This window comes from Hippocampus bargibanti, linkage group LG16, assembly GCF_051943395.1.
Source record: "Hippocampus bargibanti isolate YZ-2025 linkage group LG16, ASM5194339v1, whole genome shotgun sequence".
Lineage (NCBI taxonomy): Eukaryota > Metazoa > Chordata > Actinopteri > Syngnathiformes > Syngnathidae > Hippocampus > Hippocampus bargibanti.
The window spans coordinates 13,784,876-13,801,565 of NC_142749.1; the positions used below are offsets into that span (position 1 = coordinate 13,784,876).

At 40.1% G+C, this 16,690-nt stretch overlaps 1 protein-coding gene across 2 annotated transcripts in view; it reads left to right on the plus strand.

Annotated features, from left to right (window-relative positions):
• The first annotated feature begins 207 nt into the window (after window positions 1-207).
• Window positions 208-16,690, plus strand: part of LOC148886568 (disks large homolog 4-like) — a 46,717-nt gene continuing 30,234 nt past the window's right edge. The window contains exon 1 of one of the 2 annotated variants that reach the window (XM_089017160.1): window positions 208-356. In XM_089017160.1, the coding sequence (XP_088873286.1) occupies window positions 315-356 (42 nt within the window). In that variant the 5' untranslated portion in view covers window positions 208-314. Of the gene's footprint in view, window positions 357-9,567; window positions 9,776-16,690 lie in introns of those variants that run through there. The other variant, XM_089017159.1, reaches the window with a different exon arrangement.

Sequence of the window (16,690 nt, forward strand, 5' to 3'; positions counted from 1 at the left end):
ATAAAATGAAATCATAGATGGTCTTTAACGTGTGTGTCTCCATGTCTGATTGGTCCCCCGCCCTCACCGCCAGGCAGTGACAAACGTTCCATTATGAGTCACAGTTGAAGCAGGCGGCCATTCCTCTACGTATATTCACAGCCATATGTCCCAAAAAACCAACAAGTCGTGCTTCCAGGAAAACTCCCTCCCTCCCCATCACCCTCCTTAGCCTTCCCCAGTTTCTTTCGCCGTCATCCCATGCCCCCTCCACCCTCCCTCCTCCTCCGCTGCGGGTGTCTGGGAGGCTATTTTTCCCCCTCCGTCTCCCGCTCATGAAGGGCCGCACTAAGCTGCCTTCCCTCTGCCCGTGTGTGGTAGGTAAATTCACCTCCGTGTTTGTGTCGTCCTCTGCCTACTGACGTCTTTTTCCATTTTTGCATGTTAGCTCAATGCTAGTCGCAATGCTAGGATTGGATTGAGTGAGGTGTTTTTTTTTTTTTTTTTTTTTTAGGGGGGCGGGGTTTCCTCTGTTTGTGCACATTGCGTCGAATGTGATTCCAGAGTGAGCGACCTGTGTGTTGATGTTTATTCATGCGTTGGGTATGTGAGGTACGAGCGTGGCTCGACACGTGTGGGTGTGCGTGAGTTAGTGGGCACGCTAAAGACATGCAGAGGGAGTACAACTCAAGCGGACTTGTTGATGTGAGCGTCAGGTTTGGGGGTGGGGGGGTCATATGTGCAGGGATAATATGGGTTGGCGTCGACGTACCTTGATGGAGGGGACACGCCGTGTGCAAGATTCGTTGAGAATGTGATAATGAAATGGGACAGTATGATGTGATGGTTGAGGGTGTTTTGTAATTTTAGGGCTGGATTATAAGTGACCCCCTCGATTTAACTTATTCACTGCCAGACGCCTGGTCCAGTGCCAGGGTTTTTGTCATTGTCACTTGAATTCCAAGACCCACAGAATATTGAGTTTTAGAACAACATAAACATTCAAAGCAGCGTAATAAACTTTCATTGTGAATCGAATTATTTTCTTTCATTATGAAAAAAAAGAGTTAATTCCTAAATTATCTGGATCTGGAGTTATCTGAGCTTGAAATGGGGGCAGCTGTACAAAATAAAATATATATGGATTTTTATAGCACTTTAACAACATCTGAAGCTGGAACAAAGTGCAAACATGGAAGTGAAAAAACATTGCCAGAGGTCTGGCCAGCACTTTATTGGCATTCCAGCAAGAAACCAAAACCCAAACTAATTCGGGAATGGTGCTCTGTGTCAAATGTTCAATTCAATTCCTGGGAACGGATTATTCTCATTTTAATGGTTTCCTATGGGAAATTATTTTTTGAGATACACACTTTTCGCCTTACAAACTCTGTCTGGGAACTATTGAAGTTTGTAAGACAATGTGTCACTGTATTTTTTTTTTACGTCACCGATGAGTACTACAGCCCGAGCTGGCTACATGTACACATGCCATTGACAAGCCAAAGCTAAAAATGTCTCAATTTTTGCAAGGATCAGATTGTTGAAGTCGCATCTAACTGTTTATACGGAACTTTTGATTGCAATGATACGGTTTCGCAAAAATTCATAAAGCGTAACTACAACATGGCCCACTTTAAAAAAATGACTTTGACACCAGTGCAGTAAATCATCAGGCAACATTTTGCACTTGCCAAGAAAATCATGGCCGTCGATGATTGGCAACATGCTATGCTTGCTTGTTGCCAAGCTAAAAAAAAAAACTATCAGTGTGGGCCTCGGCCGCTTTGTTGCATTTTATCAGATTCCACAATAAAGAAATACAGCTTAAGGAATACAAAAACAATAATACGTCTCAGTCGTACAGGAGTGGTCCATCGACCGTATATATATCCCTACTGTCCAGATATGGCGGTGCCAGACTCTGCTATGATTGGTCCCTGCTCTCAGGTTGGGGGGAGCAGAGGACTCCTCCCTGCGGCTACACTGATTACTTCTATTGTCCTGACTGATTACAGTAAAGTCTCGTTATATCGATATTCGAGGGAGTCCGAAAAAATATCGATATAACCGGGACTATCGATATATCCGACCCTGTTTGCATGTAATTTTCTCCGTGCGTGCATAGAAATAGTATCGATATAACCGGGACTATCGATATGTCCGATATCGATATAACGAGACTTTACTGTACTTCTATTTTTCTGCCTGAGTATGAGGTCTACAACTAGCCTGATTGCTACATTTGCCCTGGTATCACCTCATCATCATAACTAAGCCTATGTTGCCTAAGAAGTCTGTTGTACGAACGATCCAAATTGATCCTCAAACCACCGTGGTGATTTAGTGAAGGATTTTTCTGTTTTATGAAAATACTGTAGCTTCTTTTACTCCCCTTTCAAACTATCTATTTTCTTTCGCTAAGATTTCATTGTCGTCAAATGAGTGTTTGCTAGCTTTTAGGTGCATATGTACTGCCGATTGAGGCCCACTGATATTATCCCTGAGATGCTGATAGTCTTTTTTAGTCTCCCCAATGTATTGCTCGTTTCAATTTTCATTTTTACAATGTATTGAATGAACTACATTACTTTGTTTTTCATTTGGGATCTTTTGGATGCACTAATTTTTGTGTTTATCCGTTTAAAATAAGTAGGAATTTTGTTTGCCAAAGGGCTCTTTGTAGTTTTCAGAAACTCCTACAATGTAAGGTACTGCTACTCCTTTTAGTATCCTCCGAATTTTTGGTTTCATTCCCTAGTCTTTCCTTTTGTCATTTGTGAGGAGACCACTGAGGGTAACCACAGTTTGCGAGTGCTCTCCTGATATGTTATGTAATGTAAATTTGAATATTTTTAAAAATGTTTCTTATGGAACATACAGGAAGGGGCAGGCTCACCACATCATTCTTGACTCAGACATTCTTCCAGACAAACCTCACTAATTTCCCTCCAAAACACCATCCTACAAATTCTCATGTAAGTTTTTAACCGCACACTGATGCTTCCAACCACCCGTTTGATCATTTCCATCCTGGTGGAAAAGTTAAAGCCAGAGGGAGTAGGTGGGTGTGGGGTGTTACGTAATGATTAGCAATATGCTGCCCACAAGTGGGCATGAGCAAGTCATGGTCATGCTAGCAAACTTATACAATAGCGCAATAGCAATTGAACATTGGGATGTCTATAATGGAATTGTGGTGACGCTAAGTAGACTGCCTCACTTTGATTGAATGACAATCAACAACTGTAAATTAATATTATTATTATTATTATGGATGGATGGATGGATGACGTGAATATGCAGACGCAGTGGCTATACAAAATGTAGCGATGTGATGTTCAGTAGCTACAGTGGAACTTCCAAGTCACCTTAACTCATTCATTGCGGGGGGTGCTAATCAAGCTCTGGTCAGACCTCTGGAAATGTTTTTCCCTCCCACAACGGGGAGGCTTTTGCCTTTTGCAAAGCAGTTTTGGGACACTTTAAGTCATTTTTATTGCTGTTTTGCATTTGACTAAAAATATAAGCCTGCGTGTTTTGGGAATTTTAGAGGCTATAAAACGTTTTTCTGATGCCAGTTAGGAAACAAAAAAAAATGGTGTCGGTTGTCCTTTAACGCATAGAGCACCTGTCTACTTGAGATGCAGGAGAAAGTCAGGTGACGGCTTTATCCAATGAGAGTTGCCGTGTCACGTTCGGGGCAAAATTGTGGATTAGCCCCTTCGCGATTACCGTCCGGGTGTTCGTTAAAGTTGATGCTCAGATTTAAACATCTCATCCCTGAGCGCTGCATCTATTTTAAACTCCCCATGGCGACTGAAAGGAGTCGTTGAAGAAATGTGCTTGCGGTTTCTAAGAGGGGTCGGCTTTTTAAAAGTATTTTCGGATGATAACGTGCGCGGCGGCGGCGCCTCATGCATCATGCAAGTTGTTCGGGTCATCACGATTGGCCATGACTCCATTCCGGCATGTCAAATTGACACAGCTGGGTGGTTCCGCACGAGCGGGAATATGTGATGCGGGCTCGCGTCGTATGCTTGGTGTGTAAGAGCATCGCGGGCGAGTGAGCTTTGAGTGCTCCTGCTGTTTAACGTGGAGGCTGTGCGAAAGCAAGATGGCTGCCCCCTCCCCCTCTACCCCTCACAGAACATGCTAAAAAAATGCTACATTGTTTTGGCTCATTGGAAGATTGAGGACTTTTGAGCCGAGTGAGATACTTTTAACCAACGTTGGGTTATTTACTTGGATCCAACAGATTAGATTTAAGCAGGCTGGAGAGTTGGTCGTTTTTTGTGGACAGTGGTGAGACGTCAAGGCTTGCAAGGCCTTCTCTGCTGTCTTAAAAATATCTGAATCACAGACTAATGTGAATTAGATTTTGTCCATTAATTCTTTTTAAATAATTCCCAATTGTCTTTCAGCTTCCTTTCATTACATTTCGCCTGTTGGGCTGCTTCCAGATGTGTGTTTTCATATTTAAGCATTTAACCAATCACATTTCAGCTATCATTTGTTACCAGTGTCAGAAATTGACCTGAAGTCCTTCACGATCAGCTCTGCAGGCCCTGTCGCATAAAAATCAATGTAGATGAAACTGTTGCTTTAACCAATTAGATTTCGTGTTGGCAATCAAAGGCCAGCTGGAAGGCGATGGCAACGTCAGTTTTCGCAAAATATAATAAGTTCGTCACACGATTGGCTAATCACTAGCCAATCATAGTATCACAAGCCGCTAGGTGATCCGAGCATACTGGCCAGAGCTAGCATATTGTATTGGTTGCGAGCTGCATAAGGAAATATATTGTGTTGATTTAATAGTGATTTTGTCAACCCACAATGGCTGAAGGAGGAGAAGATATGGATTTGGTTGCAGATTTACTGTCAAAGGCCATTTTTAAGATGTACTTTGAGAGAATAGATGGGCATCATTAAGGTAGGACAGCACCGAAGCTAGCACAAATAGCAAATTATATCGATATTTTATGAGGTTATTATTGATACTTTGCTATCTTGTTGTTCAATCTTCTCTGTGGTGTGAAAGAGCGCCTGCTAACCCCATATTATGAAGCCAGGCGTTCATGGTAAAAACTCAAACATTTTAATGACAGTATTTCTTTCTTCACAAGTTATTTTCTGGCTAGCGGTAGCCTCTAAAGGGCTTGTCGTAAATCTCACCACATTTTTTACAGTCGCAGCTGTGGATTGATTCAGATGTAGCACTACTGAAGGCACAGCTCGCCACTGTTTTTGGATAATTACTGTATATTGAGTAATGAAGTCAAAATATACATGAAGGAAGTAGCTCGTTCCTCTCTGGAAAAATGCAGATGATATAATTTCAATTCATTTTAACCACAGCTATGTGGTCAATATCTTGAGTCAATGTGTTTTGGGTGAAATCGTCAATGTGCCCCAACAGTTTTAAAAGTGTCTAAAATGAGCCTATTTGGATCTGTCACCTTTGCGTTTGATCACATTGGACTCATTGGACTGCACATATTGAATTCTAAAACAGAATTACAAATTTACTCTGACCCAAGAATGGTGTTGTGATGTTAAGCCAAAACCCAAGCACAAGTCAAGTACGCGACACCCGGATCAATAAAGTCAACCCGCGTGCATGAGTGAGCCAAACTGCTTGCCGCATATCCCGAGGAAAATACCGGTGCGTCTTATTGGTGTTACACAGAGCATTTTTTTCGTTTGTTGTTGTGCGTGTGGATGTGTTCACCCCCCCCATTTAGTGCACAAACAGTTTTGACGGAAGCAGTCATTCCATAAATGTGGTGATTTGAACGCTGTTGGCAAGTGGACCGTTTGTTAGACGTCTGCCACCCCCGTGCTCACGTTGTCATGGAAACACACCAGCTCTTTTTTTTGGTGGTGGGGGGGTTCTCTATCACTCTCTTTCACACAATGCGGTATTACGAAGCTAAAAAAAAAAACCACACAATGGAATACCACAGCTCAACTGTGACCGTCATGCCTTACGTAACGGCAAGATGGAGCGGGTCAACTTCAGTTAACGGAGCACTTTATGCAGACACAACTGTGTTCAGAAATGTGCCTTTGTGGAAATCAAAATAAATAAATAAATAAATACAAGAATTAATACACACAGTAGATATGTAACTTAATAACCAAATAAATAACTGAATAAATAAATACGGTAATAAATATATAACTAAATAAATAACGGAATAAGTAAAAATACAGTAAAGTCTCGTTATATCGATATCGGATATATCGATAGTCCCGGTTATATCGATACTATTTCTATGCACGCACGGAGAAAATTACATGCAAACAGGGTCGGATATATCGATAGTCCCGGTTATATCGATATTTTTTCGGACTCCCTTGAATATCGATATAACGAGACTTTACTGTACATAAATACATGAATGAATTAATAGATAGATATATAAGTGAATGAATAACCAAATAAATAACTGAATACATAAATAACTGAATAAATAAATAACAAAACAAATACATGAATAGACAAATGAATTAATGAATAAATAAATACATGAATGAATAGATAATTATGTAACCGAAGAAATAACCAAATAAATAACGGAATAAATAAATAACCAAATAAATGACTGAATGAATAAATAACGGAATAAATAAAGAACCAAAAAAATAAATGAATAAATAAACCACCAAATAATAAATGAATATATTTAAAAAAATACATGAATTCATGAATAGATAGATATGTAACTGAATAAATAAGCAAATAAACAATTGAATAAATAAAAAACCACATGAATAAATACATACATAAATAAATGAAGACGAAAAAATAGATATATATTATATATATATATATATTATATTATATATTATATATTATTATTATATATTAATATTATTAATTATTATATTATAATTATATTATATATATATTATACATATATTATAATAAATTGTCCAAAAAATAGATATGTAACTGAATAAATAATTAACCAAATAAATAAATACATAAATAAATATTTGATCAGATATGTACCTGAATACATAAATACCCAAATACACAATTGAATAAATAAATAATGGAATAAATAACCGAATAAATAAATACTAAATAAATAAATCAGCAAATAAATAATTGACTAAATAAATAACTGAATGATAAATAGCCGGATGCAAAAATGAATGAATGAATAAATAAATAAAACAGACGCATGCTTTTGTTTTTGTTTTTTGAACAAAACACGCATGTGAATCCTTTACCCTACAAAACCTGGATTGTCCCCAGCTCCCTCCCAATCCAATAGGATGAGCGGTAATAAAAATGTATGGGTTGATATTCTGCTTTAACTTCTACGCATGACACAGAGAACATCATGACTCCTCTGTATAAGCACTTGCATTATCAAGTGTTTTACTGATTTGTGTTGACGCTTGAGATCACCTCTTCTGTCAACCAGATGAATAGTCCACACTTTGAAAATATCAGGACGTGCAATCTCTTTCAAAATGACTTTATCACCTAAGTTTAATGACGAGGATATGGAAATCGTGTCGATCTCATAGAAAGAGAACCTGCGGGAAATAAACGGCGCCACCAGTGTAATATTGACATGAAATGGTCCATTGCAGGCATATTACTCGTCAACTGTCAACACTTAACAGCCGGAGTATTTGAATGCGTTAAGTGCTGCAATCAAGGACGTCTGTGTCTTGTCTTGAACGAAGCAATATCCATGGAAACGGACACGCAAGTTGAAAAAGTCATCTCGGTGGAAGGGATTATGTCATCTGGAGAAAAGCAGTAAAATGACAATGGGCCAATACGTCATTTCACTTTGAAGACGTCACACGCATGCCGTCACATTCTTTCATCTTCACTTTCACACTTTAGAATTTGTTTAAATGGAACTGGAGATATTGAAATAGATACTACTTAGAGGAGAGATCAGTGAAACACATTTTCGAACACCTCTTTTGGGCCTTGACCTTATATCACAGACCTGCATTGCTCGCGTTCTTATAATGACACGCTTCCCAGGATATCCCTCACGAGAGTAGTGAGCAATGGAGTCGTCTGTCTATTGGATTTTTCTTTCTTTTTTCAAACCACTGACGTCACCTGGGAACATCGAGCACCTGCGCCCGCCGCCGCAGTCGGTCCTGAGATGAATGCACAATATTTAAATGGAAACCGAGCCCGGTTCTCTCACTCCACCCTGTGGGCTCTTCATGTCAACACAGTCCTGCACAAGACACTCACTGGATTGTAACTCAAATGGAATTATGACATTGATGGATTGGTTTTGGTTGATTACTGTTTTGGGGAAATATTTGAGACAACAAAAATGATCAAACGGCATTAAACTATCTCTGAAATTAACTCATTCACTGCCAGACATGTGCAAAAATGTGTCCACTCCAGTACCAGGGTTTTTGTCATTGTCACTAAATTATATGAGTCTGAAGTTATATGAGCTTGAAATGAGGGTGGCTGTCCAAAATACAAATGCAATACATACATATTGATTTATATATCAATTTAATAAAGCTTAATCTGTAAGAAAGCGCTAACATGGAAAAAAAGGGAAATTCTAACCCCCTTGTGGAAGCCATAAAACATTGCCAGAAGTCTGGCCAGCGCTTTATGGGCACCCAAGCATGAAAAACAAATTCGGGATTGCCATATTTTCAATTGCCGTATAAATCCGGCAATGGCAGTGAATGAGTACATGGGACCTATATGGGACCTATAACCATCCATTGAAAGCGACTGGAAAGTCTACAAATACCTTAACATGCATGTAACTGGGCTTTGGGAGAAAAAGATAAAACAATTACACACAGGGAGAACATGCAAACTCCTGCGACTGAAGCCACGAGAGCAGATTATGATTCAATTTTAGCTCTGTTGAGTCTGAAATACTTTTGCAGGCCTTTCAATATCATCACACCCTTGCATTGAACTGAGATATCGCTGCATTGAGGGCAAACATGAAACTAGCTTAATGCATCGTCGCTATGTGTGAGTATGTGAGTGTGTGTTCCGGACACTTTTGGACTCATTTATTAAAGGCGAGGTGAAATCCACCTTGAGCGAGCACGCTAATGAATGGCAGCGGGGCGTTCACCTCAATTTCTAAAGTAGACACGCCACAATGAATGCATTTTGCCTTACAGAACCATGGACAGCTCCGATTGTGCTGGCTATCTGAGCCGACAGGGGGCGCAGTTGCTTCATTGCACACGGCCGCTTAAATATGCCATCCAACTTAAAGCGTCGTTGTCATAAAAAAAAAATCATAATAATAATTAACAGCTTGCTAGGTGTGTTGTTTGCGGCTACCCGGCTCTCAATATATTTTTGGTTTGATTGCATTTGCGGGTAAACTTGAAGTCAATTACTAGAAAGCATGAGCGAGACAATGGGAGAAGGGGGGAGGGGGGTGCATATCATTAATCACCCCCCTCAGTCCCCGTCCCCGTCGTGTCTAACCCACAGTCCATACAGTGTAGAACGCCTAAAAACATGCTAAAAGTTGCCAGTAGTTCAAAACCGGATTAGAGTAGCTTCTATTTCCGACGGTGACTAGTCCGGAGGGAGCCCCCCCCCCCCTTTCCACTCCCCCCGAGCCCGTTTCCGCGGCTCTCCGAGGAACGCGTCGCGGGTTGTCGGTGGACAGAGTAGCGGTGTGGATGCTTTGGACTGATGTCTCTGCCGAATATCAGGAATTTAAAGTGTCTCTCGCCAGTCATGTGCCAGTGTAAGGTCATCTGTAGCAACCGGACTCTGTCGCTTATGTTCGGGTGTAAGGTAAGCCGAGCCCCCTCGTGAGGTGCATGCGGACGCCGGTTGCACCAACGCCCGCCTGATACCTCGTGTTTTTTTTTTTTTCCAAGGGGGGAATGTTCCGTACAATGCAGTCGTTTCAGGTAGGCGATTAGCATTTTGTGGGATTTGCAAGCAAATTATATGTGGCCGAGCCGGCATGGCGTCTTGCATGTAGCGGCTTGACTAGTTTCCTGCGATGAATGAAATGACTTTCTCCACAGTAGGGCAGATCATTCAGGGAGAAGCGGGGCAATTCGCGCTGACTGGTCCACATTTAGGTTGACATCATAAACATAGGGGAAAGGCACCGCATGATTTTTTTGACCTTGGGAAATGTACGTCGTCTAGCCTGGAGATGATTTAATCTCTTTCCTACATCAAGGAGAGTCAATGAGAACATTGAAAAGATAAAAAAGGGGGTGTTGGATTGACTTCATTTGAATTGGTCACGTGATGGGGAAAATTAAAAAGTGGCCAGATTCCCGTGTTTTTTAACGTAAATGTATAATCTACTTGAAAAAAAAAAATACACTAATCCAAATTATTTTACTATAGATATATAGCCTTTCTTAAAAAAAAACAATATGCTGTGCAACCACATGGTGAAACAAAATGGAGTAAATTCAGCATTTTTTCCCCCAATGAAGTTTTAGACCACCTTTGAATCACATGACCGGAAAACTGCACTTTGATTTCTTCATTCAACGAGCTCTATATACAATATAAAATTTGGATTTGACATCACAAATACTGCATGGCGAACTGACTGCGCACCAAATATCCGTTAAAAAACGACAACTACATTTTCTATTTAATTAACTCATTCACTGCCATTCACAAATTTATTCGGGAATTGAAAATGTGACATACAGCGTTCGGGTTTTTTTTCATGCTTGGGTGCTGATAAAGCGCTGGCCTTGGCCTATGGAAATGTTTTCTTATTTTCCAGAAGGGGGCAGTATTTCCCTTTTTTCCCATGTTAGTGCTTTTGTCCAGCTTCAGCTGTTGTCAAAGCGCTATAAAAACCAATATTGTTGGTTGCATTGTGTTGTATATTGGACAGCCGCCCTTATTTCCAGCTCATATAACTCCAGACCCATATAATTTAGGAAGTAACTCTTTTTTTCTGATATAAGAAGAGTCCAAGGTTTCTAACACTGTATTGAATGTTTATATCATCCGAAAACTCAATATTCTGTGGGTCCTGGAATTCAAGTGACAGTGACCAAAAGCCTGGCACTGGATTGGACACATTTTTGCACATGTCTGGCAGTGTATGAGTTAATTCAATGCAAGCACTGCAGCATTTATTTGTAAAGTAAATTGGTGTGCTTTTCATGAGTAAGTCCTGAGAAAAGTGGCTTTTAACTGACAGATTCATTTCCAAGATACCAAGAGTGTTGACTGTTCTTAAATGTTGCCGCAAAATTCACTACTTGTTTGACAAATTCATCCACATAGGCACTGGTGTTGCTCGTAAGTGTCCTTCACATTCACCACATACATTCTAATTACATTTTCATCCACTTAAAATGGAATCTGAAGGCGCCCCCTTAAGTGTACAGCTTGGTATATTAAATTACTATTTACCACACGGCTAATCATCATCTTAAACATACAGTGCCGCCCTCCACCCCCCGCTTCTTATAACTTCTTGCTTCTTACCTCCCTGTGAGATGCCACGCCTCTCTTCTGGCAACCATTAACCTCCCGCAGACCCAAGTGGCCTCGACGGTCCTCATTACCGACGCACGGCATCAAAATCGCAAACAAACATGGTCGCATTGAACTGTTGGAGTGCTGAGAATGTATAGTGCAATGGACAAAAAATATATACAGATAAAATGATAGCTAGCTAAATAGCTAGACAGACAGTAAGATATTGAAGATAGCTAGCTATCTAACAAAAATATAGATAGCTTGCTATCTAGAGACAGCTGTACAGCAATGGACAAAAAATAAAATAGATAGATAGCTAGATAGATAGCTAAATAGATAGCTCGATAGATAGCTAGATAGCTCGATAGATAGCCAGATAGATAGCTAGATAGCTCGCTAGATAGATAGCTCGATAGATAGCCAGATAGATAGCTAGATAGCTCGCTAGATAGATAGCTCGATAGATAGCCAGATAGATAGCTAGATAGCTCGCTAGATAGATAGCTCGATAAATCGATAGCTCGATAAATAGCTAGATAGATAGAGAGCTAGATATAGATAGATAGCTCGATAGATAGCTAGATAGATAGCATGATAGATAGATAGCTGGATAGATAGCTAATAGATAGCTAACAGATAGCTAATAGATATCTAGCAAAGCTAGATAGCTTGATATTGATATATACACATTGTATCTATATATTTTTAAGGGGTTCCCAGAATGCATTGCCTGGTGCACTACATTTAGCTAATGAAGTTATAAGGAGATATATCCATGTCATGTGTGTGTTTGTGTTACCAGTACAGTCGTTGAACATCTGTCATATTGAACACATGTACTATTGATTCATGTTGCTTGATGTTTGGCGGTTTGAGGTTTGGCCCTGGTAAAGCAAATGACTTAATATTTAAGGCGCACCTGCGTAGAAGACGCAGGATTATCTTTGGAAGAAAATCAAGACATTTTGGTGTGCCATATACAACGGAAAATACATTTAGTCACAGAAAACCTTTGGAATTGCGCATCGAACCGCTCCGAGTTGCCTTTCAAACAGATTGCGTCCGGCTTGTTGTGGTCCCCTGGCGCCTTGTTATCTTATTTGACAGAGTCTTTTGGGACCTCGTATATCAACAATATATTGCACGGCTACCATGTACTTATTCACGGGTTTGTCTTCTACGGTATGTTTGGTATGCGCAAGGCAACCCTGAGAAGGGCCGTCTTTTCCAAGGTGAGCAAAAGCTGCTTACATAATGGTTGTCGGACGGAACCTGGAAGTCATCTTGTCTTCCTGATCTTAATTAAAAGGCTCTTTCATGTGTCTGGAAGCATTCAGGAATGCTTTCATGGGCTCTCTTCTGCTTCATGCTCATTAATGGCCGACCGTGTCTTTAAAGATGCCATATAAGGTAGCTGAAGACGGCTAGGCTCCGGTTCGGACGGCAATCGAATGCGTTTCATGATTTCAGCGCGCCGCGATCTCGAGTTGCAGATCAATGAGCGCCTCACGCTAGCGATCGATCGGGGGCTAGCTTTACTTGAAAACAGGGGGAGGGAGGCGGTGTGACCTGCTGTCAGACGAACAATGAGACAAGTAAGAGTCATGAATGTCGCACGCTGGTTCTAATGCGTAGATGAGTCACTGGAATCGCATCGGTACTTTTTGGCTTTATATGGATCTCAGTTATTTTGGCCGTACTCAAGTAGAGGAATACGGTCTGCTTTAAAGGACAACCGACGCCTCAAGTTGTGTCCATAATTTGTAAAATCACTTCAAATGATTTCTACTGAGGGTATTTTACAAAGATTCCATGGCATGTAGCTATATTTTACGTTTTAAGACTCGCGTTTTAACGTTTTAAGACTCGCGTTTTAACGTTTTAAGACTCGCTGAATATTCAGGAAGTCTTGTTTTTGAGTTGGTGACGATTCCTGACGTGACATCACATCAGGAACGCCCCTGACCGATAAAGCAACACACAATGCATTTTGGGTACTTTGTTTGGTTTGAAAACATCGTGTTGATCCGTGTTGATGGCAAAATTAGAAGGAAAACACATATATAACGCGGTGGTGAATCGTTGTGTTGCACCAAGACTATTATTTGATACTATTTGACACAAATTCCTAGCAGACAAATAAGCCCATTTCCAATGGAGCTTGTCCGCCATTTTGTGCATTTTCTGGGAGGTACATTGGAGTCCAGACGCCTCAAAATGATACGGGAGGACTTCTTTAATTGATTGCAAACATTTATGCTTTCCTCTTCAGAACTATTTGAATTATATTCATAACTGGATGAGTAACAAGAAAGCATCTTCTCCGAATCTGAAGCCATTGTTTTGATTTTAGATCAAGGCAAGACGTCCTGGCGTTATGTCACGAATAAGGAGGCGGGACCTTCTGAAATTCGCCCATTCCGAGGTCATTTTGAAGTAGTTTTGGGACATTTTAAGTCCTTTTTATTGGTGTTTTGCATTTGACAAAAAATATCAGCCTGCACATTTTGGGTATTTTAGATGGTATAAAATGTTATTTTTGATGTCAGTTAGGAAACAAAAAAAAATGGTGTCGGTTGTCCTTTAAGTATGTCTGAAAAATGTCAATAATAATAGTAATGGCATCTTGGGTTCAACCCCGCATCTCCACTATGCCTCCCTATTCCAAAAATTCTCTACAACAGCATCTTTAGTCAAAAGGAGAATGAAACAATGTTCTCCAAACTGTCAGATGCTTAACGCCTTGCGACCGGGCGCACTGTCACCATGACAACGTATTGTGCTACCACTCTAATCTCAAAAAACTCTTCTTTGCAACAAGTAGCCAGACACAGAAAAAACATCTCAAAACATTTGCCCACATTTCAAGCTCATATAACTCCAGACCCATATAATTTAGGAATTAACTATTTCTTTCTGATGAAAGAAGAGAGTCTAAGGTTTCTCATGCTGTATTGAATGATTATGTAGTACTAAAACACACTATTCTGTAGTTCCTGAAATTTGAGTGACAATGACAAAAACCCTGGCACTGGCGTGGTCACGTTTTTGCAAAAAACATACTGTTGAAGTTCTGTAACTGACAGCAAGATTGAGTAATGTGTCCTATACCTAACTTGCGCCAATCCCCCCCCCGCCTAACTACCCTCCGACTATAAAAATGTGTTATCCAACTCTTTAAAAAAATAAAAAAATAAATCACAGAACCTCCAACGCACCAGCGCTAAAACCAATTATGCACCCCTTTAGCTCGCCGCTTCCATCCGTGTGCACTCATTTGGCATTTGACTATGCAAAGCGATTATCACTTTAAGCTGCATTCTCACTGACGCTTCAAGTGAACTTCTGACATCCTTCGTGTTTGTTCATCGGCAGCCAATAAGGGAACGCAAATCTTTTTAAGTGCGGCATCCTGATTGGGTAATCAGCTGACTGTATCCAAGGGCTAATTTCTTATGAAATCAGAGGCTAATTGAGTTACATGGAAATGCATGTTCATTCCCAGTGTAACCATTAACTCATCCGAGGGGTCCCTGTTGGCTCATGGTTGAGAGTGCAACATTAACTCATTCACTGCCAGACGATATGCAAAAATGTGTCCACTCCAGTGCCAGGGTTTTTGTCATTTTTACTCAAATTGCTGGACCCACAGAATATTCAGTTTTAGGATTCTATAAACATTCAATTCAGCATAAGAAACTCTACTTTCATCATAAGAAAAGAGTTAATTCATAAGTTATATGGGTCTGAAGTTATCTGAGCTTGAAACAGGGACAGCTTTACAAAATGCAATACAATGCATACATATTAATAAAACATTTCATTTATAAGCACCTTTCAAAACTCTCAAGGACACTTTACAGTCACAGGATATTGATTTATATAGCGCTTTAACAACAGCCGAGGCTGTAACAAATCGCGAACATGGACAAAAGGCAAATGCTGCCTCGTCGTGGAAGGAAAACACATTGCCAGAGGTCTGACCAGCGCTTTATCGGCAAAAAAAAAACAAAACCAGATTTTTCAATTCCTGAATAAATTTGTGAATGGCAGCGAATGAGTTAATGACATCAGTAAATTGCCTTTTCAACAACAAAGGTTGAACAATAAGGTGGCCATCATATGCAAATTGTCTATTCGCAAAACATACCACAAACGGCAACCATAAAATGCCGAAAAATAAACACCGCCATTAATAATAATCATCTGGATTGTGAAAGTAAATTTCTTTGCGCATGCCGTGTTACAGGATGGCATTTGTGTCTTTGGTACTTTTTTTTTTGAAACAATACAATTATATTATGCTCTATTTATCAGGTAAGAGTACCTCCTGGGAAACGTAACATCATCTTAGTCTGCCTTTACTTCTTTGTGCCAGACGTCCCGTTTCCTATTTCGAAGATAAAGACACGAGGATGCTTACGTTGGTAAATGTCAGATCCGATTTTCAAATGGGACGTGTGCCGTCAATGATGCAAATGAGTCGTCTCTATGAAGAATAAATAAATAATAATAATAAGCCGTAAAGTCTCATTAATGCAAGAAAACAAATTCAGCGGAATTTATCCAGGCGATGAACAGGAAAAGAGAAAAATGCCAAAGTGAGAGGAGGGAGAGGAAAAAAGTTGTTTTCTTGATGTCTTTTTTTATGCTTCTCTGTCTTTCTCTCTCTCCGCTTCCTTGTTGTAATGCAGATGTAAGGCATCCGAGTAAGCTGCACTGGGAATACATATTTTTAGGCTTACGTTGTATCACTGAGAGTATATTTCACAGGTCATGTGCAAGTTTGAGTTGTTACCGTTCCTGCGTAAGAGAAAATATTAATTCAGACGTATTGTATTATTGTCGAATATATATATTGGAAATTATTGCATCTTGGTGATGGTAGTGCATGTAAAACTGTTGTAGTTGTTTTCTAAATGCATCAAGAAACTCAAACGAAGGCAAGTGTGTCATATCTGGATTTTGATCCAAAGCATAATAGATCCGTGCAATCGGCTGACTGGCAGAATACTGCCGAAGGTAGGATTGGCAGAAGATGAGTGGATCGCATGTCCCCACGAGGCCCATATTTAGAAAGTGCGTACTGTTGCCTGGCAAGGGTCTTGGTTGGCAACTGAAATTGCCACCATGCTGGGATTGAATGCTTGAGAAGACACTGAAAATTAACTGAGGAGATACTGTTGTTGATCTGATGGCCTGAATTATGATTTTCTTCCCCTGAAACGGAATTATCAT